This window comes from Pinus tabuliformis, chromosome 9 (assembly GCF_031772625.1).
Source record: "Pinus tabuliformis cultivar Carrire ecotype Pingquan chromosome 9, CPIR1, whole genome shotgun sequence".
Classification (NCBI taxonomy): Eukaryota; Viridiplantae; Streptophyta; class Pinopsida; order Pinales; family Pinaceae; genus Pinus; species Pinus tabuliformis.
This window is the reverse complement of record NC_142307.1, coordinates 1431281937-1431307345: the sequence shown is the minus strand read 5'-3', so window position 1 is coordinate 1431307345 and position 25409 is coordinate 1431281937. Positions and strand designations below refer to the sequence as shown.

Sequence of the window (25409 nt, the reverse complement as noted above, 5' to 3'; positions counted from 1 at the left end):
GAGGGCTGGTTATTTTTGGCCTTCTATTTTTGTTGATGTGCACAAGTATGTTAGAGGTTGCCAAGCTTGTCAACTATTCACTAGGAAGCAGAAGTTAGCCACTTTGCCTCTTCAGCCTGTGGTCGTGGAGGCTCCCTTTCAACATTGGGGGCTGGATTTTATAGGGAAATTTAATGAAGATTCAAGTAATGGCTACTCATGGATTATAACTGCCATTGATTATTTTACTAAATGGGTAGAGGCCATCCCTACAAAACACACCACCGAAAAAGTAGTGATAGATTTTCTTGAAGATAAGATTATCACTCGTTTTGGTGTCCCTGCCAAAATAACCACCGACAATGTCAAGGCTTTTAGCTCTGCTGAATTCTCATCATTTTGCTTTAAGTATGGCATTGTTTTATCCCATTCATCAAACTACTATCCTCAAGGTAATGGCTTAGCAGAGTCTAGTAATAAGAATTTGATAACCATAATCAAGAAGATAGTAGGGGATAACAAACGGGCATGGGATAGTAAAATTAAATATGCTTTGTGGGCTGATAGGATTACAAAGAAGAGTTCTACTGGGAAGAGTCCCTTTGAGTTAGTTTATGGCTTGGATGTTACCCTTCCTGTGCATTTGAGGTTACCAGCTTACCAATTGCTACAAAGTTTTACATCTGATAAAGATGTTGTGCAATGCAGGATTGACCAAATTGTAGAATTGGATGAAACCAGAAGAAGAGCATTTGAGCATTGTTGTAAAAATCAATCTAAAGTAAAAAAAAAAATTGACAAATCATCTAGGAATAGAATGTTTTCTAACAATGATATGGTTTTGCTATGGGATCGCAGGAATGAAAAGCCAGGAAATCATGGTAAGTTTGACAGTTTGTGGCTTGGACCATACATTATCAGGGAAGCAGCTAGACAAAATTCCTACCATTTGAGCACTTTGGATGGAGAACCACTCGAGTTACCTGTGAACGGCCAACTACTCAAATTGTTCTACAAAAAAATTATCTGATGCCATGGGGCATCTTTTAGTATCATATTTCTAACCTTATCTTGTGTCATTTTTGTTTTAGTTTTATTTCATGAATAAATTGTCATTTATGCTCTTAGAATAAATTTCCATTTCTTCGTTTCTGTACTTTATTTCATTTGATGATATTTTGAATGGATACTGCTGATATATGTCTTTTGTCGGTGGATGCAGATTCCAGGTTCTTGCACACTATCACTTCATATCTAGCATGCATCCCCATATGGAGCCAAATGTTGACCACTGGAGTGGCACCTGATGATTATATGAAGACTCCATGCCCAAGGATGATCCAGAGGACACTTGTACCATCAGATATCATCAGTCAACAGAGTTTTTTAACTCTACTTCTATCTTCTCATCATCTTTCTTGTACCCAGATTCCACACCCTATGGGGAATTGTAATAAGTGATACTAGTAATGATGAGTTTTGAATTTCTAACAGGCCTAGGATGTTGGGACTCGATCAGCAAACGAGTACAACTTGGAGTGTTTTTTTTATCCGGTTAATTATCCCTTCTTTTTCAGAGGCGGATAATTTTCTGGATTTTTTCACTCATTTTTTACCCCAAAGCCGGGGTGACAATTTGAAGGTTGAGCCCCTAACACATCTTAGTGTCTAGAGTCGATGTATATTACCATACTAGATCACACAAAAAATTTCGTGGAATTTGGCTAGGTCTAAGTAGGATTTTTAATAATTAAAAATTTCCCGCAAAACGGGATTTTTTAATTATTTTCTATATAATGATGTAAATAAGTGGCCTTAGGAAATGTCTGAGGCATGTGACTACTCGAAATTCATCCTCAGAGGCCCAGCATTATCCTAGGACCCACTTTGGGGGTCAAAAAATGACTTAAAGTCCCTCAAAAGCCGATTTTTCAAGTGACAGTAACAAAAATGAGGAAAAAATTTAAAAAAAATGAATAATTGGAAAAATTTATAAATTTTTCCAAAGTCAAAATAAGTCAAATTTTGACATGGAAATTATGTGGAGAGTCAAGGGTGATGTGGCAAGCACAAGGGACCCACCTCATAAGGTACAACAGGCTCAAGTCAAAAGTTTCAAGTCAAAGTCAAAGGGGCCCACAATGAGCTCATGAGAAGTACGTACAAGCAAATGTATGAAGTGACTTTGATTTAATTTAAATCAAATGTTAATTAAAGTCTAAGGTGAAAAAGTTAAAAGAACTTGGAGGGACCCCACATAACTATAGCCTACGCATTAGTTTGATAAAAGGCACATGATAAAAGATATCTCCACGTACAGCTACAGCAAAGGAATATTCACGCCAGTCAAAGTGTCAACGCAACCACTCCAGCTCCACGCAAATCAGCCAATAGCAGTTCAGTTCAGCTTCAACGCAACAATTATAGGCAGTTTTAGGTTCATGATATTACACAACAGAATTTTAAGAGGATATTTACGCTGGCAATCAAGGAGACAGGTCCACGTATGGGCAAATTATGTGCATGTTGGCAGTCAAAGATCAACGCTACAGCAAGGCATCTCAACGCAGATTTGGAAAGATCATTTAAATGCATGAAATCAAGGACATATCTCCACCGAACTGTACACATGTACCAAACAGCTCAACATTGCCAGTTACCTACAGCAAATACTCATATGCCAAATCAGATTACACGCTGTCCCAGTGAAATTTTTAATGCAGCTATCAAAGTTATATACGCAGATTTGTGACGCAGATTGGAAGGTTCAGTCAACGCATAAGTTATGGAGTGTGTCACCACTATTCTACGCCCATCCATCCACGTGTATAAAGCTAGCTACTTTAGCTCCTACGCAGATCAGATTTGGCAGCGAACAACAGTTTAGAGGCAGCCTATACGCACAGTTAACAACAGTCAATACAATCTTCATAACAGCTTACACAGCAATTGGTTGGCTTGACTGTTTGAGGTGTCAGCAGCAGTTTAGAGGTAGCCAAACACACAGCAGATTTGAGGATATTCGATGGACAGTCAAGGAGTCAAGTTTTCCACCTACAGCCAGTCATCTTGCCACTTGTGATTTGATTTTCTACATTGGGATTGTCAATCCATCTCCACTTGCCATTGGAATTTTTCCTTGGGATCATCTCCCATTTTCTTATTTATATGAGTCTTGAGCTCTCATTTGTGATGGATAGAATAAGTTGTTGGGCTTGCGGAGACTCTGCTGGATTTTGTACTCATCTTTCATATAAATAAATAAAAGTCTTTGGGGTTACTAGCTTCTCTTGTGGTGCATTCTTTGGTTGATGATGTATACCTATGTCATTTGATGTTATTATTCATTTGATTATACATTGCTATCTAGTTGTTGTTTTTTTGTGCATTTGCCTGAAGGCATTATTGTCTAGGGAGGAGAGATTTGCAGCTATCTCAAATCTCCTTTGGGCTTGGTATATTTTGTGCTCTTGTTGTAGCTTGTCATTTTCGGTTGAATGACAAGCTCAACTTGGTCTCTATATGCCAAGTCTCTTTTGCGCTAACAATTGGTTTGCAGACATTTTTGTGTTCAAATGATAGGTTGCCAACTCTATTGGAGTGTGAGGACTTCTTCGGTTGGAATAGTCACCTCCAAGGATATCAAAGGTCCCACAAGTTGTTCAAGCCAACAATCTCATAAGACATCAAAAGATTTATTTAAGAGGGGGTTTCCTGAGCCCTTTGCTTATTTTCTATCTTGAAAAATTATCCCATATTTTCTTCTTTCATTTGTGTGTATATTGGTTTTATCTAGCATTTGAGGCCGTATTTTTTTTTTGCATGCTAACTCTTTTGCTTGCTTTCCTACAGGTGTTCCTGGAGGCAATTCAAGTTTGAAGAAGAAAGCTAAAGCATAAGCTAAGTAACCCTTTTCCGTTGGGAAACCCAAGTCCAAGGTTATTTGGGCTTTCATTTGAAAGCGTTTGACTTCATTCTAAGCAAAAATAAAATAAAAAATTCATTTCTTAAAGAGCAATACTTTGAAGGCACTGGTTGTTTATGTATCTCATGCTTATCTTATGTGTTTATGGTTATTGCTCATATCAGGTTTGCTTATAAATCTTAAATAAATAATCTATTTAGCTCTAACAATTCTCCTAGAAACTCACATCTTTGTTTTTTAACTTAACTTTCCATTAGGGACCACCCCCCTTAGCTAACCTAGGAGATAGCTCAAACAAAGAGAGTTGGGATTAGTGTGACAGCCCCTTCTCTGAGTTCCCTGCCACCAACCACACCTTGTGGGGTTGACGGCTTTTCTCACTGACCTGTAGGTAGGTGTAGGCGGCAGGGTCAACACGTGGCAAAGGGATATGTACAGAAAGAAGGGATAGATTACAAGGAGACCTTAGCCCCAGTTGCCAAATACACTTCTATCCGGTCAGTTATATCCCTAGCAGCACAGGTGGGGTGGTCGAAACACCAGATGGGCGTCAAGACAACATTCTTGAACAGGGTGATAGAGGAGGAGGTGTACATACAACAACCAGAGGGCTTCGACACTCATGAGAGACGCACACATGTGTGTAGGCTGAAGAAAGCTCTATACGGCTTCAAGCAAGCTCCCAGGGCATGGTATGGTCGGATCAATAGCTTGATGGTAAAGGATGAGCCACTTGTTGTCACCCAAACTGTACAGGCAAGATGCGACAACGCTCAGAACAGGGGTTGTCATTTTGATCCCCGCCCTCTCTGTTCTAGTTGTCTCCCTACAACAAGCTATGGGGGGTAGTCCCTATGAAATGTGAAGATGAGAGACTTGTTGGCAACCAACAAATCCGGCAAACACAACTAAATGGCCTAGTAACTTGGTTGAATTAGCAAGTTAAATGATTGGATTAGATTATCGTGAACAACCAGTGCCTTAAATGGAGTCAATTATTTGCTTAAGACAAATTAATTACCAAGTCACCGGATGAACAATTGTTGCTTGAAGATGCTCCACCATCCTATATGCAATGCAAATCCTACAATCTAGGTGAAATGCAAGATTGGTCAATTTAAGATTATATGCCTATTCTAAGTATGTCCGTTCTCTTAACTGTTTTGAAATCAGTCTCTAGAGTAGGTTGTGAGAGAGAAACCGAGGGGAAGAAATCTGAGGTTTGGTTAACGATACCTCCCCTGGGGTTCTAATCACCCGATGCGTCCGGCACTGCAGAAACTATGGCTCTGACGACTGCAAGGTCACTTTGTTAACCACTAAAGAAGTGCTAAAATCCTCAAGCTAGATGAGAAAGGTTGGCCTATATTCTATCGACCAAGCTTATGCTTGGAAGTTAATTAATTAATGCAAGAAGCTAATCCTAGAATGCAAGTGCAAGAGATGAGTGTTCTTAAGGTGAGATTATTTGGTTACTTAAGTACCCAATTACAATGATCTTCAACAACGAAATACTTAAACAACAAACAACCTCAACCACAAGAGGAAAAGTTCTCAAACTTAATGGTGCCAAAAAATGTGACAAGTAATATCAATAGACAATTTCTTAAAGGACAAGATCAATGCTACTTCAAGATTATAATCAATGAATAACTAATATGCCTAGATACACAATTAGATTATCTTATCACACTTTTGATTAAACTTGATTATGAGATCCACAAGAGATATCCAATTCACCAATGAGAAATGTATCTACTTATCCAACAATGATAATAGCAATGAGATCACAATGTCACTTAGAGCAATTAGCCAAACTTATTAAACATTTTATCAACTTGATTAGAGCACTTGTGTGTGAGGATGCAAGAGTGCAAATTGGTGCCAATAACCAAATTTCAAGTCCAAAATCACTTCAACCACAAATGATTATGAATTACAAGAGCCTATAGAGACTTATATGTGATCTATTATTGCTGCAACCATGTTTTCAGAGGTTTGCAATTTTATATCAGCAATTAAGAAATGATGCTAGATGCTATAGATAAGCTATAAAATCAAAGCATTCAACTTCCAATGATATCCAATTGATTATAAGACTGCCTGAAAACTATAGATCAGACTTTTGATGCTTAGATCAGACCTCAAAATTATGTATATCAGACTTGAAACAACTCAGAAAATCATTGATTTAGTCCTTAATAAACCCACAAGGAGCCAAATTATTAATGTCACAATAGCTCTAATGATTAGCTAATTAGGTTGAGTGATTATTAAATGATCTTTTGGTTATTATTAATGGATTTATTTGAATTATATTACTGCATAAAGTGGTTGTAGCAAAACAGAGAGAAAAAAAGAGAGGGAAAGAGGCCAAAAGGCCTAATCGAAGGCTAGAGGGCTTGAGTTTTGCTTCTACTCCCTGCAACCACTAAGTTAGCAAGAAAATCGCTGCAAACACAAAGTTTTAAAGATGAAAAACAATGTAAACCCTTACCATAAGCTTGCAACCACAAGAAGATGTCGAGATTTGATGCCAAAAACCCCAACAATGGAAGGGAAAGGCCCAACAAGGCCTGCGCTAGGGCAAAAGGGTCACTAAGGCCTACAGTTATGGAAGAAAAGCCCTAAAAGGGCAGACGCTAGCCCAAATAGGTCTACGGCTAGGAGGGAAAGCCCCTTAGGGGTTGCGACCTAGCCCTAAAGGGATGCTGCTAGAGGGAAGAGCCCACAAAGGGCTGCAGCAGGGGAAAAAAGGGGGGGTCGAGGCCTCCAAGGGGCTGGTCGGCTCCCTTAAAGGGAGGCTGAGGCCTCTCTAAGGCTACGACTAGCCAAGGAAGAGGGCCAAAGGCCCTAAAAGGTGACGGCAAGCCCTTAATGGGCTGCGGCTAGGCCAAAAAGGAGGGTCGAGAGCCCTAGGAGGGCACAAGGGTGACATCTAGGGCAAAAAGGCAGACGGCTAGGCCTAGAAGACCTAAAAAAATTTCGAAACCCCTACAAATGAAAAATTATCCACAAATTCGCCACAAAAGGCTAGACGGCTAGCTTGGAGGCTAGATCTTGCCTTCCTAGGCCTAGATCTACCTCAAAACCCCAGCAACAATCCTTTGATCAAATTTGAAAATCACCTACATAAACGAATCAAAAAATATCCAAACCCCAAATATATATGTAAAATACAAAACCCCAAAAATAATAAAACCCCAAGTGCTGCAAAACAAATGGGTTAGAAATAATTTACAAATATACAATATTTACAAAATTTAAAATTTTTGGAGAAAATAATTTTGGATAAATAACAATGGATGAGTATATTTTCGAAAAATAAATATTGGCTGAAACCCTCCTACAAAATCAAATACCATAAAGAAATATCAAAGCCCAAACATAGTCAGTCTTTCCCCACAGTCTGTGAACTTGGAGCCCAAAGGCTAGCATACCTATAAATCTCTATTATATTCTCAAGAAAATTGTTAGATCATATAGTGAATCAGATCACCTAAGATAAAATATATCAATAGAATGTTCTTATCACCGACAAATGAAATAACAATTATTAATCGATATTTAGGTCAAAATAGGACCACACATAGCTAACACATACCACAGATCAGTGAAGAAAAAACACCATGAACTGAACCCCAAAGTCTTTCTGTTATGATACAAAATGTTCCCAGCAGAGCAGCAGCTCAATACTAGCGTTACAAAATTTTACATCATCCAAAGATATCACATAAAAGCAAAATGACTTCTATTTATAGAGAAATCCCTCCAAGTGGAAAATAACGGCTAGTTGGTTTGATTCTCATCAAAATACTCTGGATCGTTGAAAATAGCTTGATGAGTTTTTAATCTCCACCGTCAAATTTTTTATTTTGAGGAAAGATTCGAGTTTTTCTTAAAACCCATTTTTAGTTAATCCTAAAATTAATATTTTGGATTAATTTCCTCTAATTTTGGCTTTTGACTTAACCACCAAGGTCCAAGGGCTCAAATTTTCTTAAAATATCCATTTTTCCCTTGGTGGGGGACCTCCAAAAATTGACTTCTCTTTGACCCACGAATTTTCCACTTGAAGAGAAATTAATTTCTTTATGATTATTTTTTTACTCAAAATTAATTAATTTTCTAGATTAGGATTTTTATTTAATTTAACCAGAAAAATTAATTAATTGACACTAGAGGGGATTAATATTTTTCCACCCTCAAATATTTTAGCCATGGTGTCTAAGTATGAGGGACCATGCACTAAAATATTTTTTACATCAAATATTACAATTAATTCAACCCTCAAAGGGGGAATACACATTTACACATAGACCCTTATGACATTACCCAATTCTGCGACACAATATGATCTAGTATAGACCAAGTGGTTTGTAATAAAATAATTTAGCCAAATGTGCTTAAATTATTCCCAAACACACTTTTACAAAGACTCAATATAACACTAGGACTCACCTAAGACCTTGTCAAGAGATTCCACCCTAGCTTTGGGGTTTAAGCTGGAAGAAAAACTTTGTCGATTATCCGTGTTTAGAAACACACATAATTCGGTAAGGTTAAAAAACTTTCTAAGATGAAATCCATTGCCAAAATAAGAGGCTTACCTAGGTGTTGTTACATAATTAAACGGTCATACTAGCATCATTTAAATTACAACTTGCAAAAATTGGGTTTACAATGATAAAACTGTGTGATTGATGACTTTAAATTCTGAAAAAATTCTTCTTGTCTTCGCATTTTGCTTCCTTGGATTGTTGACAAAATGTGGTCAACTCCACTCATCCTAGTTTTGTATGTGGATGACCTCTTCTTGACAGGGTCATCAGGGCTCATAGAAGACTGCAAGAGGAATCTGGCAGCAAAGTTTGACATGAAGAACTTGGGGTTGATGCACTATTTCCTAGGATTGGAAGTGTGGCAAAAGGACGGGGAGATCTTCCTTGGTCAAGGGAGATATGCTACAGATATTCTGAAGAGATTCAAAATGCATGATTGTAGAGTCTAGACCCATGTCTATGCCCATGATCGCTAACTAGAAGAAGATAGACGCATCAGATGATAAGGACGTTGACCCCACCTTCTACAAACAACTCACGAGTTCTCTCATATATTGGTCAACACTAGGCCAGACATCTGCTTCGCGGTCAACACTCTCAAACACTTTATGGTGGAGCCGAAGAGAGTGCATTGGACAGCAGCAAGGCACATTTTGAGGTATTTACTCGGCACAATAGAGTATGGGTTGAAATATACCTGAGGGTATGACGTTAGACTATGTCGATTCATAGATGCAGATTGGGCAGGAAGTTCAGTGGACAAAAAAAGTACCTCTAGGTAGTGCTTCAGCATTGCATCAAAGATGGTTTCTTGGTGCAGTCGAAAGCAGAAGTCAGTAGCACTTAGCTCTACAGAAGCAGAGTATATGGCAACTAGCACAGCTACGTGCAAAGCTATATGACTTCAGAAGTTGTTGGTGAGCTTGTTTAGGCAGAGGATGGAGGCGACCAGTGTCTACTGTGATAATCAAAGTTGCATCAAGCTCTTTGAAAACCCAGTGTTTCATGACAAGTCGAAACACGGAGATATTCGGTGTCATTTCATCAAAGATTGTGTGCAGCGTGGAGCGCTCCAGCTACAGTATGTTCCCACAAAAAAGCAAGTTGCAGATATACTCACGAAATCTCTAGGGAGAGCTAAGTTCGTCTATTTCAGAGAACATATGTGTATAGTGGAGAACCGGTTTTAGTAGCAAGGACAGAGTATTTTGGATGCTTCTCAATTGCAATAGCAACAGCAACAGTTGAGAGGGAGTATTAGTTGGGTTGCAATGCAAATGCAGAGTTGGTAGTAGTACAAGATATATAGTGCAATTTCAGCAGCAGCACAGATGCAGCATGGTTCAGCAACAGCCAGTGGTAGATGAATCAGAGTTAGCGCAGTGGTTGATGGGCAGTGGCAAGCAGCTATAATTGTCAGACATCAGCAGCGTGTATGGAGGATTCTGCAGAGACAGGGTGTTGTAGCAATGCAGTGCTAGAGAGAACACCTTCCTCGCTAAGAGGGAGTGTTAGTTTTTGTAGCATCAAATGGTGTTCTAGTCTCGAGACTTTGTGGAGAAGCTAAAACACAGAAGTTCTCCAAAACCTAGACATCGTTTTTGGAAATTCTACCTAGAGATAGCTCAATTAAATTAATTGACCATCATTTAAATTTTTCCTATGTCTAACTTAGAAAAAATGGTTAATTAATAGTAGTTAATTAAAAAAGTGAGAATTCTCTAGAAGCTCACACAGATCGACTTAGATATGATCTCAGCCATCGATTAAGTTTCAATCTTGCCCACTGGAGCCCCAACTGGAGATTATAAGAAGAGGTAGATGGGTAGATGGAGACACATACTAGAGAGTGTTAGTTTTTGTAGCATCAAATGTGTTCTAGCCTTGAAATTTTGTGGAGAGGCTAGAATACATGAGATCTCCAAAACCCAGAAATCATTTCTGGACATTCCGCCTAAAAATGACTTAATTAGATTATTAACCAGTTTTTTAATATTTCCCAAGTCTAAACTTAGGGAATATGGTTAATTAAACAGTATTAATTAAGTCGAGGCGAGAATCATCTAGAAACTCACATGGATCGATCCAAAGATGATCCTAGCCATCGATTATGTTTTAATCTCGATCGTTGGTGCTCCAACAGAGGATTATCAGAGGAGGTCGATGTGGTGATGGAGAATACACTCGTGCAGATCGATTTCCTGAGTAGCAGCAATCAGTTGTCGGAGAGAGCTAGAGATCAAAGCAATGTGAGAGGGTCAAAGACAGTGAGGTTGGAGGAAGTATTCCAGATCCAGTGAGTGCATTTGCAAAGAGGCAGAAGAACCACAGAGAAGCTGACATAGGGGCAGCGCAGCAGCTACTAGAGGCAAGATCGATTTGCTGAGAGGGAGAGACGTCTTTAATTCTAGAGGGGCGGGAAGGAGTCCCAAAATGCCGAAGAAGCATCTTTCGAGCCAACAAAAGGCAGAACGACTTCATCAGAGACCAGTCAGAGACTTGACGTCCAACAGGCTGCGCAGAGCAACGCAAAGGCTAACGCAAAGGGTCAAAGGGTCGAGTTTCTGAAGGCAAGTTGTGTCGGGGAGATTACCAATGGGGTGAGGAAAATTCCTCACTAGATTTTTTCCAGTGTTTTTCTCTATAGGATTGCCAAATTTCGGCATCCAGTTGTACTCAGAATTTCTCACTGTTGCATAATAATAAAACCCTCAGTTGTTGCACTGGTTTTCCCAAGTTGGGTTTTTCCAGGGGCTTTTGTCCAAAAACAATTGTGTTATTTCTTATGTGTGTGTGCTAGCGTTTCTCAGTTTCCAGCGCATTATTTTTTCCGTGGTATTTTATTTGTGAAGGTTGCAGTGTATTTATTTCGATATTTGTCATAGCAGATAAATTGTTAATTAATTAACAATTAGGAGAAATAATATCAGTTGCTACAATAGGATTCCAGTTTGGAATTTTCATAGAGAGAGATAGTAGTGCGAGTTCCTTGGCAAGTCGAGCTATCCAGCTTTAGAGGTCAAGCAAAGGAAGAGAGTTCGAGCCTGAAGGGACGCAAAGGTGCAGAGGCAGTGATTCCGGAGGAAGATTCCAATTTCGTAGAGTCAAGAGAGGAGGACGAGTTTATTCTCCAGGAGGTTGCGCAAGGGCTGCGCAATGCCTCGAGGGCAGCAGTTCAATTTAGCTATGGAGAAGTTCGATTCAGCATCCAAAGGTCGGAAAGTCTTCCAGAAGGCTAGGAGGATCGATTCCAGAGCAACAACAAGCAGGACGGCTTGTTGTGAGAGGTTTTGTCAGCCACACGTGTGGAGGTCAGCGCAGGAGGACTGCAGAAGGGTCTGCGCAACGTTGGACAACTAGCCTTTCAAAGGGAGTCAATTGCTAGGATTGCTTGGAGAGGAGGGTAATTTCCCTCAGTAAATTTTGCCAGTATTTCTCTCAAATAGAAACGCCAGTTTGGCATCATTTTATTGTACTCAGAATCTCACTGTTGCATATTAATAAAACCCTCAACTGTTGCACTGGTTTTCCCGCATTGGATTTTTCCGAGGACAATTGTCCAAAAATAATTGGGTCATTTTGTGTGCTAGCATTTCTCAATTCCTATTTTTGTTTCTGCAATATTTTATTTGGTGAAGAAATTGCAGTGTGAATAATTCGTTATTTTGCCATAAACAAAATAAACTGCATAATTAATTTATCAGTTAGAAGAATTATTTCCAGTTGCTACATTTCCATGCCGAAATCTCCCTTATAGAAATAGCTCTCATAATTCCTTACACAAATCTCTGCTTTCCTTCCTCATAAAGACAATCTAGACCAACATGATGCTTGTCCAACCAGTCCATTCCAATAAGGACATCATAAGATCCTAATGGTATGATATTCAAATCTACAAATGTATCCATTTCATTCAAATTTATAAGACAACTCCTGACAATTTCATTGTTCCTTCTCTTGGTTCCAGTGGCTAGCTAAACCAAACATGATCTTCCAAGCTCACTTTTCATCAAATGAAATCTATCTACTAATCTAGAATCAATGTAACTATAGCTTGCTCTTGAATCAATTAAAATAACAACATGTTGATTTATAATCTTACCTTCCACTTCAATCATATGGGACTGATGTTATGTTTTTCAATCCTCCAAGACTACATATATTCATGGAATATTTCTGCCCATGTCTTACTCTGTTGTAGCCTCTTGGATGTTATGCAAAGTCCTCATTTTGTCATCTTTGTGAGGGCAATCTCTATACAAATGATTCCCTTTACATCCCCAAAATTTCAGTGAGGGTCTTCCTCTTTTTCCTAATGGATCTTCCATTTTAATTTCATCTTGGGTAATGTTGATTTTGCTGATATCCTTCAAGACTATTTCTCTTGAAAGGTGACTTAAAACCCTTTTTTCTGTTGTCTGACTTTTTATCTTTCTTATCCCTCCAAGATCTTTGAAAAGTCTCTTTGTCTTTGTTCTACTCATCCCAGTACTTGCCTTTTCTAACAGTTTCAGCCAAAGTCCTAGACTCATCAAATCAAATCTTGTCTTTATAAAAATATCCACTTAAGAACCTCTGAATTTTCACCTTCTCTTCCTTGATGAAGCCTACATATCTCAATAGTTCCAAGAATTTTCTTTCATTTCCTCCATGATCATGCTTCCCAATTTGAGTTCAAAGAACTCTTGCATCTTTCTTATCATAATAGTGCTCTGAAAGATACTACTGCTAGAAATATTTCTTGAACTGCTTCCAAGAATTCTCTTCTCATCAATGTGCTTCACTTGCTTCAACTAATCCCACCACATAGAGGTTTTTCGTTGCAAATGATATATGGCTACTCTAGCTTCCAAACTAGATGAATAGTTATGCAACTTAAGGCACTTTTTAATTCCAAGCAACAAAGTTTCAACATCTCACTCCCCTTTTATTTTCACCACAAAAGGTAGGTGACTTAAGCTTCCTAAACTTAGCTTGCAAATTGTCCAACTCATGTCTTCTCCTTTGATGTCTAATAGGAGACACTTCAGGGTTGCTTATGGAATCATCAAATGTATATAACCTCCTGGATGAATGAATGGGTGTCCGATGATATCTTTGTGGCTCTACGCACTTCTTGAGTTTCTCATTTTTTTTGTATTCATTCCTCCTTGCACGAGGCTTGCCATCTTCCTCAAGTCTTCATCCTAACCCATTATTTATTTGTGTTTGCAAATGATTTAGGCTCTACAATAGTTGAGTGCCAATCTATTTCTATTCCTCTTGTGCCCTTATTATTTTTTTGTTGTCAGCCTTGTAGCTCTAAACCTCTGCTCTCAAACTCCTAATTGTTTCTACCAATTCATCAGGTTTCACTCTACTTCTATGTCCATAAAGATTCAGTCTCTACATTCCACAAACTAATGTTTAGCCCCTAGCTTTCACCTCATGACTGTAAACTCTTTGCTCTTCTTTCATATCTCAGATTTGCAATCCTGAGTTAATCTACTGCTGATACCCTTATTTTTGCAAAAATGCGCATAGCATTAAATTATGTTAGACAAAAACAAACAATTATAATTTTTGAAAATCATAGGCATGATTTTTCTGCTCTTTAAAGACATTAGTAGCCTTATTTTGATTTTCTAAGAATTTCTACAACCCAAACCAAAATTTTGGGTGGACCACTGGATTCTACTCCTCACTAACTTTCCATTGACCACTCATATGCTCCATTCTAAGTTTTGAGCTGAAGGTCATTGTTGTTTGAAATTTGGCCCATTTTTACCAATTTTCCCCTGTAATGCTAAAGGCATATTTTTGCTAGTTTCTTGAAGAATTGGCTGCCCATATTTCAATTATGTCTCCATGAGTGGATACTACTATCCAAAAGCTTTCTGTTGACTGCTCCCATGCTCCATTTTGAGCTCTGAAAAAGGAATTATGGCTCCTGGAAGTGAAGGGGTACCTTATTTCTCCTACAACTTGTTCCAGGTGTAACTTTCTCATGACTAACTCCAATTCGCACTTACAATATCTCATTGGAAAGTTCTTTCCGAGCTCTTTCATTTAAGTTGCAGAGACTTGTGTATCACTTGTACACACAGTTCTTGTCAGGTTTTAGCATCCAAAAATATTGTTTAGGGTTTCAAAAATGCCCTTGAAGTTTATGACCTAAAAATCATAAGAAAGATATAACAATTTCATACTAGAATTTTTGATGTAGCCTACTGATGTGGCATCTAATTCCATGTGGCACCCAGGGGTGGTGTCATGTCACCATCTTCACCGCCCGGCCTTACTTCGTCATTCCTAGCCACCTTCTTCCTTCACCTTCTTCCCTTCTTTCCTCATCCTTCTCTTTTCCTCATTCTTTCCCTTCTCTCTCCTTTCTTTTTCTTTTCTTTTCCTTTATTGGAGACCTTAGCTATGCAGATGTGTAAGCATTGGTATTCACCATCTTCACCGCCCGGCCTTACTTCGTCATTCCTAGCCACCTTCTTCCTTCACCTTCTTCCCTTCTTTCCTCATCCTTCTCTTTTCCTCATTCTTTCCCTTCTCTCTCCTTTCTTTTTCTTTTCTTTTCCTTTATTGGGGACCTTAGCTATGCAGATGTGTAAGCCTTGCATCCATACCAATGTTGGGCCATTTTGTATCCAACATTCCACATTAAAAGTTTTGAACTTAGTCAACTTTCCAGCATTCTTTTGAGGCTCATGTGGAGGAATAGCATTATGCATCTCCACATTCCACACCCACATCTCCGCATGTTTTGCAACTTAGTCTATTTTCCAACATCATTTGATGTACATGTGGATGAAGAGCATTCCACACCCTGCATCTCAACATTTCATATTCTGCATTCCACATCTCCCCAAGTCTTGGGACTTAGTCTATTTTCCAACATTATTTAATGCCCATGCGAAGAGAAAATGCTCAACCTTTGCCTCTGCCACATGGCCTTGCCACTGTGCACCACAGAATCCACCACCGACCTGCCACCATGGCAACTCCACGTCATCAGACACGCGGCATCCATGTCACTACCGATGTCACCAAATGGAAAATTTCAAAATTTTCAATAATTGCAAGAAATCATTCTAGCTACCAAGGCACTCCCGATTCGGTCTCAACATGAAATTCAACCGATTCTTCGGCCCCTACAGCCCAAGTGTCACAACCGAAGCTCTCATAACAATCTGTGACATACCCCCATGCCTGGGCACACTTGAGGACAATTTTTCTTGGAAAAATTTGAACTTTTGACACCATTTGTTTAAATCAGGAAAATAAAGAAAAGATGCATGACATTCCAGAACTCATGCATTTGCCAAAAATACTAAATATATGCAATGCAAATACCTATTGGCATAAACAACATATGAAAGATTGATAACCATTAATTAACACAACGAAAAATATATATACACAGAACACAAAAAGCACTTATCTTTATAAAACTAACTGCAGATGATGGACGTTCCAGCCAACTGTAATCTCTGTTGCACATTCACTCTCTACAACAGGCCACCCCTGAGCTGAGGCTATGACTTCACAAAGATGGGTGCCTAAGCCAACTCTAACGCTCACAGACAGTTAGCTTACAAGCTTTCTCTATTCACATAACTAGTCCCATGACAATCTCAACTTCCGACTCTCTTTCCCAGTCAACCTATGCAACCCAAGGTAAGGATCTCTTTCTCTGCAATGCAGTCCCTCAGGCTATTCCATTTCCCTCCTGGGATTCTAGTGCTACTAGTCAAGAAATCTCAATGCTAGAAGCTATCGACTCTCAACCATGGACAGACTCACCAGCAATTCCAATGCATACATGCACTCAGGCATCTTCTCATGCTAGAATAACAAGCACTAACTCTTATAGCCATAAACAATGGTTCCCAGTAATAGAATTATTCTTCTCTCCAAGCATCAAAAACCACAAGGTGTATGAGAATAATGAATGAGGACCCCCAAATCCCCCAAAAGGTAAGGTTAAATATGCACTCTCTCTAGTGACACATGGGTTCCCCAAGAAGCTCATATACTCATCTTTTTCTCAATTATTTCAGATATGGGTATAATAAAGTATAAATAAAAAGTTTTAGCCTCTCTAGCTACCCTCCTCTCGTGGTATCATAGCCCCTAATACTCTTGTCCTTGTCCGTTTGTAGTGAGTGATGTGTTTTATTAATAATATTCAAAACCATTATACAGATAGGCTCTCTAGCCTTTCATCATGTACAAACATACATTATTAAATTGAGGATCAAAATCTAGGGCATTACATATCCTATAAGATTTGTCCAAATGGAAAGATTTTGATCATTACCCTCGAAAAACATTCTACAATGACTTGTCCAATCATTTGGCAAGAAGTCATGCTATTTGTTGGCATGTTTTTACATAATTTACAACCCCTTACCATACACTTGCAAGTCACAGTGTTCAATAAATGGCTCCCTAAATTATTGTGACCCGCAACATGAATTAACTATGGTCTATTCAAAATGTTGCACATATCGCAATAGTATAAGAATTGTCGTGATATTATTGCTGAATCCATGCTCACCGATATTATCACTGATATTTATCGTGATAATTTCCCTAATTATCGCAAGACAACAGTGAATTACCACCCCGCTGCTCTATTCGCCAAAATAAAAGATTCGAGTTGGTTTTTTGGGGGTCATTTTGGGTTTGTCTTTTGCAAACTCTAAGGATAGTGTGAGCCTTGTGACCATTTTTCAACCAGAAAACAAGGGAAATCCATAGTTTTATTTGCCATCAGCTGAGCATTTGTGGAGTGGAGATCTACTCCAATATAACATATCCATATTTTTATGGCATGTAAAAAAAATTGCCTTCCTTTTCTTGTTTTTCAAGATCTAGTATAACGTATGCAATGTTCCTTTTCTTGTTTTTTGCCCTCTTTGAATGGAGGATTTAACACTTATGTAGTTAGGGTATTTTAATTGGAGCATTTTTTATGTTTTTTGTGGATTTGTATTCTAAGTTCCCCTCTTTTTTTGTCCCATTGGTTTACGAATTTAATCAGTGCTCTAAAGTCTACACATTTCAAGAATCAAAATGCCAAAGCCATTGGATCCAATGTGGGAGTACGGTCTACCCTATGAGGGTCATAACAGAATGACATTAAATTACAAATTATGTGGTGTGGAAATGTTTGGCAGAATTAGCCATTTGAAATACTACCTTGCCCAAATACCAGGGAATGAAGTGGCTCTTTGCCTAGCATCCACCCAAGAAATTATCCACATTGCAAACCAATCCATTTTTCAAATACATAAGAAGAGAGATCAAAAGGAAGAACCGAAGCTTGAGCTCGCAAACAAATCTACAAGCTTCTCAGGAGTGGGGGAAAGCCAATCTCTGGGCTCACATTCTGCAATGTCTGGCCCCTCAGCGTCCTCACCTTTCTTTGTGCCAAGATCCATGCCTAGGAGGCAACCTTCTATTCAGTGAAATGGTGAAATAGAAGGAGACGGAAGAGGTTGACAAAATTGTGGTGAAATGTTTTCTATGAAGTGGCATACCATTCAACATTGCCAAGAACAACCCATTCTACCATTCCATGTTTGAAGTTGCCGCCATTGTTGGTCTAGGCTACAAAGGCCCTTCTTATAATGGCTTGAGCGGGCATCTCCTTCAAGGGGAAAAGGTTGATTGCACAAGGAGATTGGTTGAGTTGAAAGAATCATGAGAGATCACAGGATGTGCCATTATGTCAAATGGTTCGACAGATGGGAAGGGGCAAGTCCATTATGAATTTTTTGGTTAATTGTCCCACGGGGACAATGTTTATCAAATCTATTGATGCATTTGCATATGTTAGAGATGCACAGTTATTATGTGAGTTATTGGATAGCTTCATCTAGCAAATAGGTCCGCAATATGTTGTCCAAGTCATTACGGACAATGTTGCTAACTATGTTGTTGCTAGCAAGTTGCTCATGGAGAGGTATCAGAGCTTATATTGGACTCCTTGTGCTGCCCATTGCATTGATTTAATGCTAGAGGACATGGGAAAATTTCCTTGGATCCAAGAAATTGTTGAGTTGGCAAGGAGTGTTACAAAATATATTTACAATCATACATTTGTTCTAACACCCATGAGACAGTTCACAGGGGGTAAGGAGTTAGCTTGTCTTGCTATCATGCATTTCGCAACTAGCTACATTTCTCTTCAATCCCTCCACAATTCTATGTTGGAGTTGCAGAGGATGTTTCTCTCAGATGAGTGGAACGCTTGGGTCTAAGCACGAAAGTGGATGGCCAAGCCATAGCCCAATTTGTGAAACACAATCAGAGTTTTTGGATGGGAGTGGAGGAGTTATGTGTTATTAATGAACCTTTGGTAAAGATTCTTTGCTTGGTTGATGGTGATAAGCCCACAATGGGCTACTTGTATCAGGCCATGGATAGGGCCAAGGGAGCTATCCATTAGTACTATGAGGACAAGGGGGAAGATGGAATCATGAAACGAGACGAGATATGGGGTGTGATTGATCAGCGATGGAACAACACTCTCTTGTCCAATTCATGTGGCAGGGCTCTACCTCGACCCTGCATTCTCTTATGCATGTGGATTTAGGTTTGATGCAAAGGTTATGGACGGATTTTACCAATGTATTCAGAGGATGTTGTTGACTTCCGTTGAATGCAACGAGCTTTCCAAACAACTTGAGGTATATAAGTTAAGTTATGGGACATTTGGGTATGTATGGCTACCCAAGATAGAACTGCTAGGATGCCATGTAAGCTACAAGTAAAATTTGTTTCAATTTTCAAACTTTCAAATTTCAATGTATTTCCTTTCTATCTATTTGTTACTTAATGGAAAATTGAAATATAACTATCTTTCCTTGGAAATTTGAGTCATTTCCATTTATTTGTTGCAGATGTTTAGTGGGAAAACTATGGTAGAAGAGTCCCACAGTTGCAAAAACTTGCCATTTGGGTGCTAAGTCAAACTTGCAGCTCTTCAGATTGTGAATGCAATTTTGAAGAGATACACTCCAAGAAGTGCAACAGGTTAGAAATTTCCAAATTAAAATCTATTTATTTTTATAAGTTCATTAATTTAATTTATGGCATATGCCTATGGAACATCATCTTCTAATCACAAAACGCCCCACATGTAGGTTAGATGTCCACCGCTTCAATGACATGGTCTATGTCTACTACAATCTCAGGTTATGAGTCAAGCAGATAAACAAAGTAGCAGATAGAAATGTCATTTCATTGGATGCACTTGACACCATGAGTCCATGGAGAGTGGAAACCAAGAGGCCTATCATGGAGGAGGCACCTTAGTGGTTGGAGCAAGAGGCTGCATTGGAGGAGGAGGAGGAGGATGCTCCACTTGTAGGAGAGACAGATTTGGAGTAGAGGGAGTATATTAAAAGTGTGCGGCAGCCAATGCCACCACCTCCACAGAGACTACCAACTAGGGGAAGAGGCAAAAGACATCCCACTTCATCTTGCACCTTTTCCCTAAGGGTTTCACCTTCCACCTCAGGCTCAAGCTTAGCACATCCACCTACTGCTTCTAGAGGAAGAATGACACCGGTGACCTTTGCTCGCAAAAAGGGTAAAGGAAATCGTTGATATCTTAGTGCATCATGATTAGCCTTGTGGTATCTAGATGCCTGATGATAATCATCTCATAAGATACACCTTTTTGTTTTGATGTGATTTTCTTTTATCTTATCAGGACTTGTGACTCAGGATAGATATCATATTTCAGTATCGATGTCTGATGTACCACTTGACATCTTATACATTTTATATAGAAGTTTTGCCTTCACATTTATGTGACAATGTATTTGTTTGATGTTGATGTTGCTTTAGAAGTTTAAAAATTTGAAGAAAAAAATTATTATTTTTGTATTTTTTACGTTTCCCGATAATTTCCCCGATATTGCTGATAATTTAAATTTTGGACCCCAGCAATAAATTGTCAATAACAATAAATGTAACATTGATTCAAACACCTAAACTACACTAAGACCCATGACATGAATTAACTACAATTATTTCAAAAGAGATGCAGGAATGTTTCTTATATGCAGCTCACTGAAATGAAGACATGCCCGATAAGATTTCTCCATATGGAAATATATGGACCACTGGCCCCAATAAGCATACTACATTGACTTACCCAATCGTTTGGCAAGAAGTCATGCCATCTTTCTGCGTGTTACCACACAATGCATAACCCCTCTATGTGCAACATCACAGACTCACATTTACAGTGTCCAACACATAGCTTCCCTCTTCAATGTTAGTAGTTTGGGCTTTTGCTTTACCCTAAAGGAGAAGGATAGTTTAAGCAGCTGGACTGAGTTATTATGAAAACGTGGATGCCTAATAAGCACAGAGTTGCATTTAAGCCTTGGCCTTTGCCAGCTTGAAACCAAAATAAAATTGAAGCAAACTAGACTCCATAGAATAAAAAACTATCACTCTATCCTTACAACACCTAAACACATAACTAGCTCCATTTTGTTGAACAAATACAAAATAAAGACATACAAACTGACATAATGTCAGAGAATAAGCTTTTAAGAATGCTAACTTCAAAGCATAGATTTCATCTTTCCGTCATGTTTTTTATTCCCTCTTGACCTCACAAGCCATAGCTAAAACAATGTTGACTGCCTTTGGAATTGAAGTAAGTTGATAAGTAGACAAAGTCAAACTTTATTTTTTTTAATTTCTTCCCCAAATTTGGTATTTTCACTAGAAGTTCTAATTCTGCTTGATTGATGAGAACTTTGAATATGAAACTTTGCCTTCAAAGGGTTTTAGAAAAACTATAGGAATTTCGGGAAAAATAATAATAATAATAATAAAATGAAAACAACGAGCAAATCAAGATGAAACTTAACAAAATAAATGAACTCAAAAAACAGTTGAGGTTGGCCGCTTATTAAGTCACCCCTTTGCAATTGAGTTCTCCGGATTTTTTGCCACCAAAACCTGAGGTTGTAACTACTATGACTTTCTTTTAATTTTTCAAAGGTTGAGTTGAGTAAACTATTAGGCTTTAGCTATGTGTTAAAATTGGCAACTAGGGCCAAACTCCATGTGGGTCTACTTATTCATGGCAACTGATATTTTTCTTGGATTCCTCTCGTCGGGAGGTGTAGGATTGATCTAAAGATCATCAGATTCCAACATGTATTCATGGAGATATGAATTTATTTGTGTTATGGGACAATTTGTCATGGTCGGCCAACAACCAAATTGCCCCCACTTGTGCTCAACGTTTTAGTATAAAAAGAGGTGGCTTGCTAGTCATTTGGACACACTCTTCTTATGATCTCTTCCTCTCCACTTGTCTTTGGGTTTTGGTGGAAGGAGGAGTCACTAAGAGGATACGTTGCCCTAGAGAGTTTGCCCTAACTCTAGACTCTATCTAAAGAAAGTCTATACGCTGCCCTAAGAGGAGTTACCCTAGCCCTACTTACAGTCAAAAGGAGAAGGCATCTACGTTGTCTTATATGCAGTCAAAATGAGGGTCTCCTAGTAGCAAGGAGGGAGTTTCTAGCAAGCCTTAAACGTTGTCCAAAAGAAGTCTATACGTTGTCCTAAACACAGTCTCCAAGCCGCAGTCAATAAGGGTTTATACATGTCATGAGATGGTGTTCTAGCAAGCCTTAAACGTTGTCCAAAAGAGGTCTATATGTTGTCCTAAACACATTCTCCAAGCCGCATTCAATAAGGGTTTATACCTAAGTTGCAGGAAACGTTGGAGAAGGGTCCGTTTCCGGCCAGAAACGAGGAAACTCATACCGTACGGCCTGGAAACGAGTTTCCAGGCAGCCGGAAACGCGTTTCCAGGCTGTATGGTGGAGTTTCCTCTTCTAACTTGACTTTTTCTAGTATTTTTTTTATTTTTTTGCTTCTAATTTTTTATTGGGCGACTAAAATATCTTCTAGATGCTTCTAGATGCCTCTCAAGTTATAAAAAAGAGGATTTTTTGAGTGGGGCAGCCTAATGTTCAAGCCTATGGCCCTAGTGTTGATATGCAGTTCATGGTAATGTTAAATTCTTAAAGTAAAAGTGACATTCTCCTTTATTTTTCATTTTCATCCTTTTACTTGAATTTTTAACGTTGCCATGAAATCACTGAGGATGTTTGAGAGTGGTTTCACCCTCATTGGATTTCATATGGAGAAAGTAGAATTTTAGATCTCACTCAAAATCTAGCAGACTTATCTGTTTTTCAGGATTTCAGGATTGGGGGGATTGCAATGTTTCCATTGGATTTTGTCATGTACTAGGGTATGGAACTTGTATTTAATCAAGAGCACTAAGGTCGTTCGACTATGTAGGAGGAAACTCCCAATCAAGCACGAGACAAGAGATTAGAAGTTTCTCGTGGCTGATTTTGGACATTGCTATTTTCATTATGTGATCATTCATGAGTAAATGTGATGTAAATTTAGAGACTTATAGTTTATGCATTGACAATTGACAATTTAATCATAATGTAATAAATTAGAATGTATCATATATGCTTTATGATTGCACATATTTCTTAAATGTCCTAATATATATATATATATATATATATATATATATATATCGCGTTTCCCCATTTCCAAAATCTGGGGGGGTCACGTTTCGTACCCGTGCCCGTTTCGGAAACTCGTACCCGTTTCCCCATTTCGTGCAACTTAGGTTTATACGCTGTCATGAGATGGTGTTCTAGCAAGCCTTAAACGCTGTCAAGAGAAGGTTTTCCATACGCTGCATAAAGGAACTTCAACGCAGAGCAAGGGGATAGCAAGTCCTAGTGCTAACAAGTGTTTTATGTTGCTGTTCTAATTGAAACGCAGTCATGAAGGATAGATGCTAAACGCTGTCATCCTAATGCTAAACGTTGTCATGGAAGATCTATCCTACCCGCAGTAAGGAAGTAATCTCAGTCTCCTAGCCGCAGCACTTAAGGCAGCAAGAAGGGACACTTATATATACAGCCATTATTCGCTGTCCTTAAGTATCATGAAGAGTGTAACTATAGCCTAGCTACTTTGCTAGGCTGCAAGCCATAGCAAGCAGCTAAGGCTAGTAAGATACAGTATTGCAGTGCAGTGATGGTGCAATAAGGTGCTTGGAGCAGCATGGCGCAGTAGGGTGCATGAAGCAGCATGATGAATGGTGCAGCATAGTGCAGTGACAGTGGTGCAGCATAGTGATGCATAGTGCAGTATGATGAATAGTGCAGCATGATGATGAAGAGCAGCATGTTAGGTACAGCTCAGTGATGGTGCAGCATGGTGCAGCACAGTGATGATGGACATGGTGATGGTGCAGCATGGTGCAGCACAGTGATAGGTACAGCAAGGTGATGGAATCAACTGAGTCCATATCAACTACCTCATGTGACATCTTCTTAGGGAAGATATCTGCTCTTATTTTTGATAAGTCAAAATGTTGACTTCTGATGTATATGTACTATCTCTCTGCTGAACTATTGAAGAACACATAAGAAGAATTGATCAAGGGTTTCCCCACATTGGGGTTTGTCCAGGCTGGCCCCACATCTAGTGTGCTCTTGTCTTGGCTTGTTTTCTGCGATTTATGTTTATGTTCTATCTACATTTTACTATCATGCTAAATGTGATTGCTAATCTGGAATTGATATTGAGCTAATATGGAAAATTGAAGTAAATTTGCTCTCAGCATAGAACATACCTAAAACTTAACACAGAACATACCTAAAACTTAACACTATGAGATTCATAGCTATGAAAAAGATAGCAGAGGTCAACCCACAACTTAAAAACCAAAGATAATGAAATAATTGACAGACTGACTGACCTTGTCATGTCGAAGCCAGCCCGCTCTGCCAATTTCAATTCGTTCCCGCTAACAACAACAGCGACACATCCCAGGCTTCTAAAATGCTCCACAATCTTCAAATTATTGTTAGCCTTGAAGGCATACCCGATGGTAGCATCGAGCCCTTCCACTGCTGTCAAATAGGCTTCGAAATTTCTGGTTAGTTGGGTTTTACTGTACAAATAGAAGGGAGTCCGCTCCACAGAATCCATTACATCCTGTACCTTCACACCTTCACAGTACAGGTAACCATCTTCTCCTCTGCTGAAACAATGCTTAGAACTGCTACTAGTATTAGTATTATTTTTGGACATTTTTTCGGAAATCACTGCACGAGGAATTATGTTTGTTTTTGAAGCCCTTTTGCCTTCCTGTTTTTGGGTCACAGCATGGAATCTCTTCAGCAAATTTGGGTTCTGGAGCGACGGTTTCCAGGAGGTTTTAGGAAGGGTTCTGGAGTGAAAATTGTAGGAAGCCCGCGGAAGTTGATGTCGATTGGCAAGACTTGAAGACGGCCCGGCCGAGCACGACGCCGCCATTGTAAAAATAATTTGACTTGTCAACGCTGGTACTCACAATCCTGCAAATCGAAGGCGTACAAGCTCGCAAAAATGGGTGTGAGCTTTGCTTGGCTTAGCAAAAATGGTTGTGAGCTTTGCTTGGCTTAGCGAAAATGGTTGTCATCCGAGGAACTGACGTGCTGTGTATAGGTTTTGGTATTTATAGTGCTTATCCATACGCTCCTTATGCTCGTGTTTTTGTTTGAACATTTTATAGTGCTATTGTGTATTTCAGTTTAAAATTTTGTAATTTTGTAATTTTGTAAACTTCACTGTAGGTAGATTTAAGCTCAATTACAAACATAAGATGATTAGCATTTGCTATCAAGCAGTCGCTGCTTCTATTTCTGTTCGTCGCAGGACAAAGGTTTTTTCTAACATGTTCAAACATCCCATTGTCAAAAGATTATTAATTTATTCACAATGCAGGTTTCGTATAGTTGTGTAGTTTCGTATAGTTGTGTATTTTGTTACTGTTTTAAAATGTTAGAATACTTTTGGTTTTAAATTTGTTTTATTATTTTTAAGCT

The 25409-nt window shown here is 38.8% G+C and overlaps 1 protein-coding gene across 1 annotated transcript in view; it reads right to left on the bottom strand.

Moving 5' to 3' along the window:
* Nucleotides 1-25059, bottom strand: part of LOC149153930 (diaminopimelate decarboxylase 1, chloroplastic-like) — a 157724-nt gene extending 132665 nt beyond the window's left edge. The window contains exon 1 of the mRNA XM_089438914.1: nucleotides 24299-25059. Coding sequence (XP_089295040.1) covers nucleotides 24299-24858 — 560 coding nt within the window. The 5' untranslated portion in view covers nucleotides 24859-25059. The remainder of the gene's footprint in view (nucleotides 1-24298) is intronic.
* Between the last annotated feature and the right edge of the window lie 350 nt (nucleotides 25060-25409).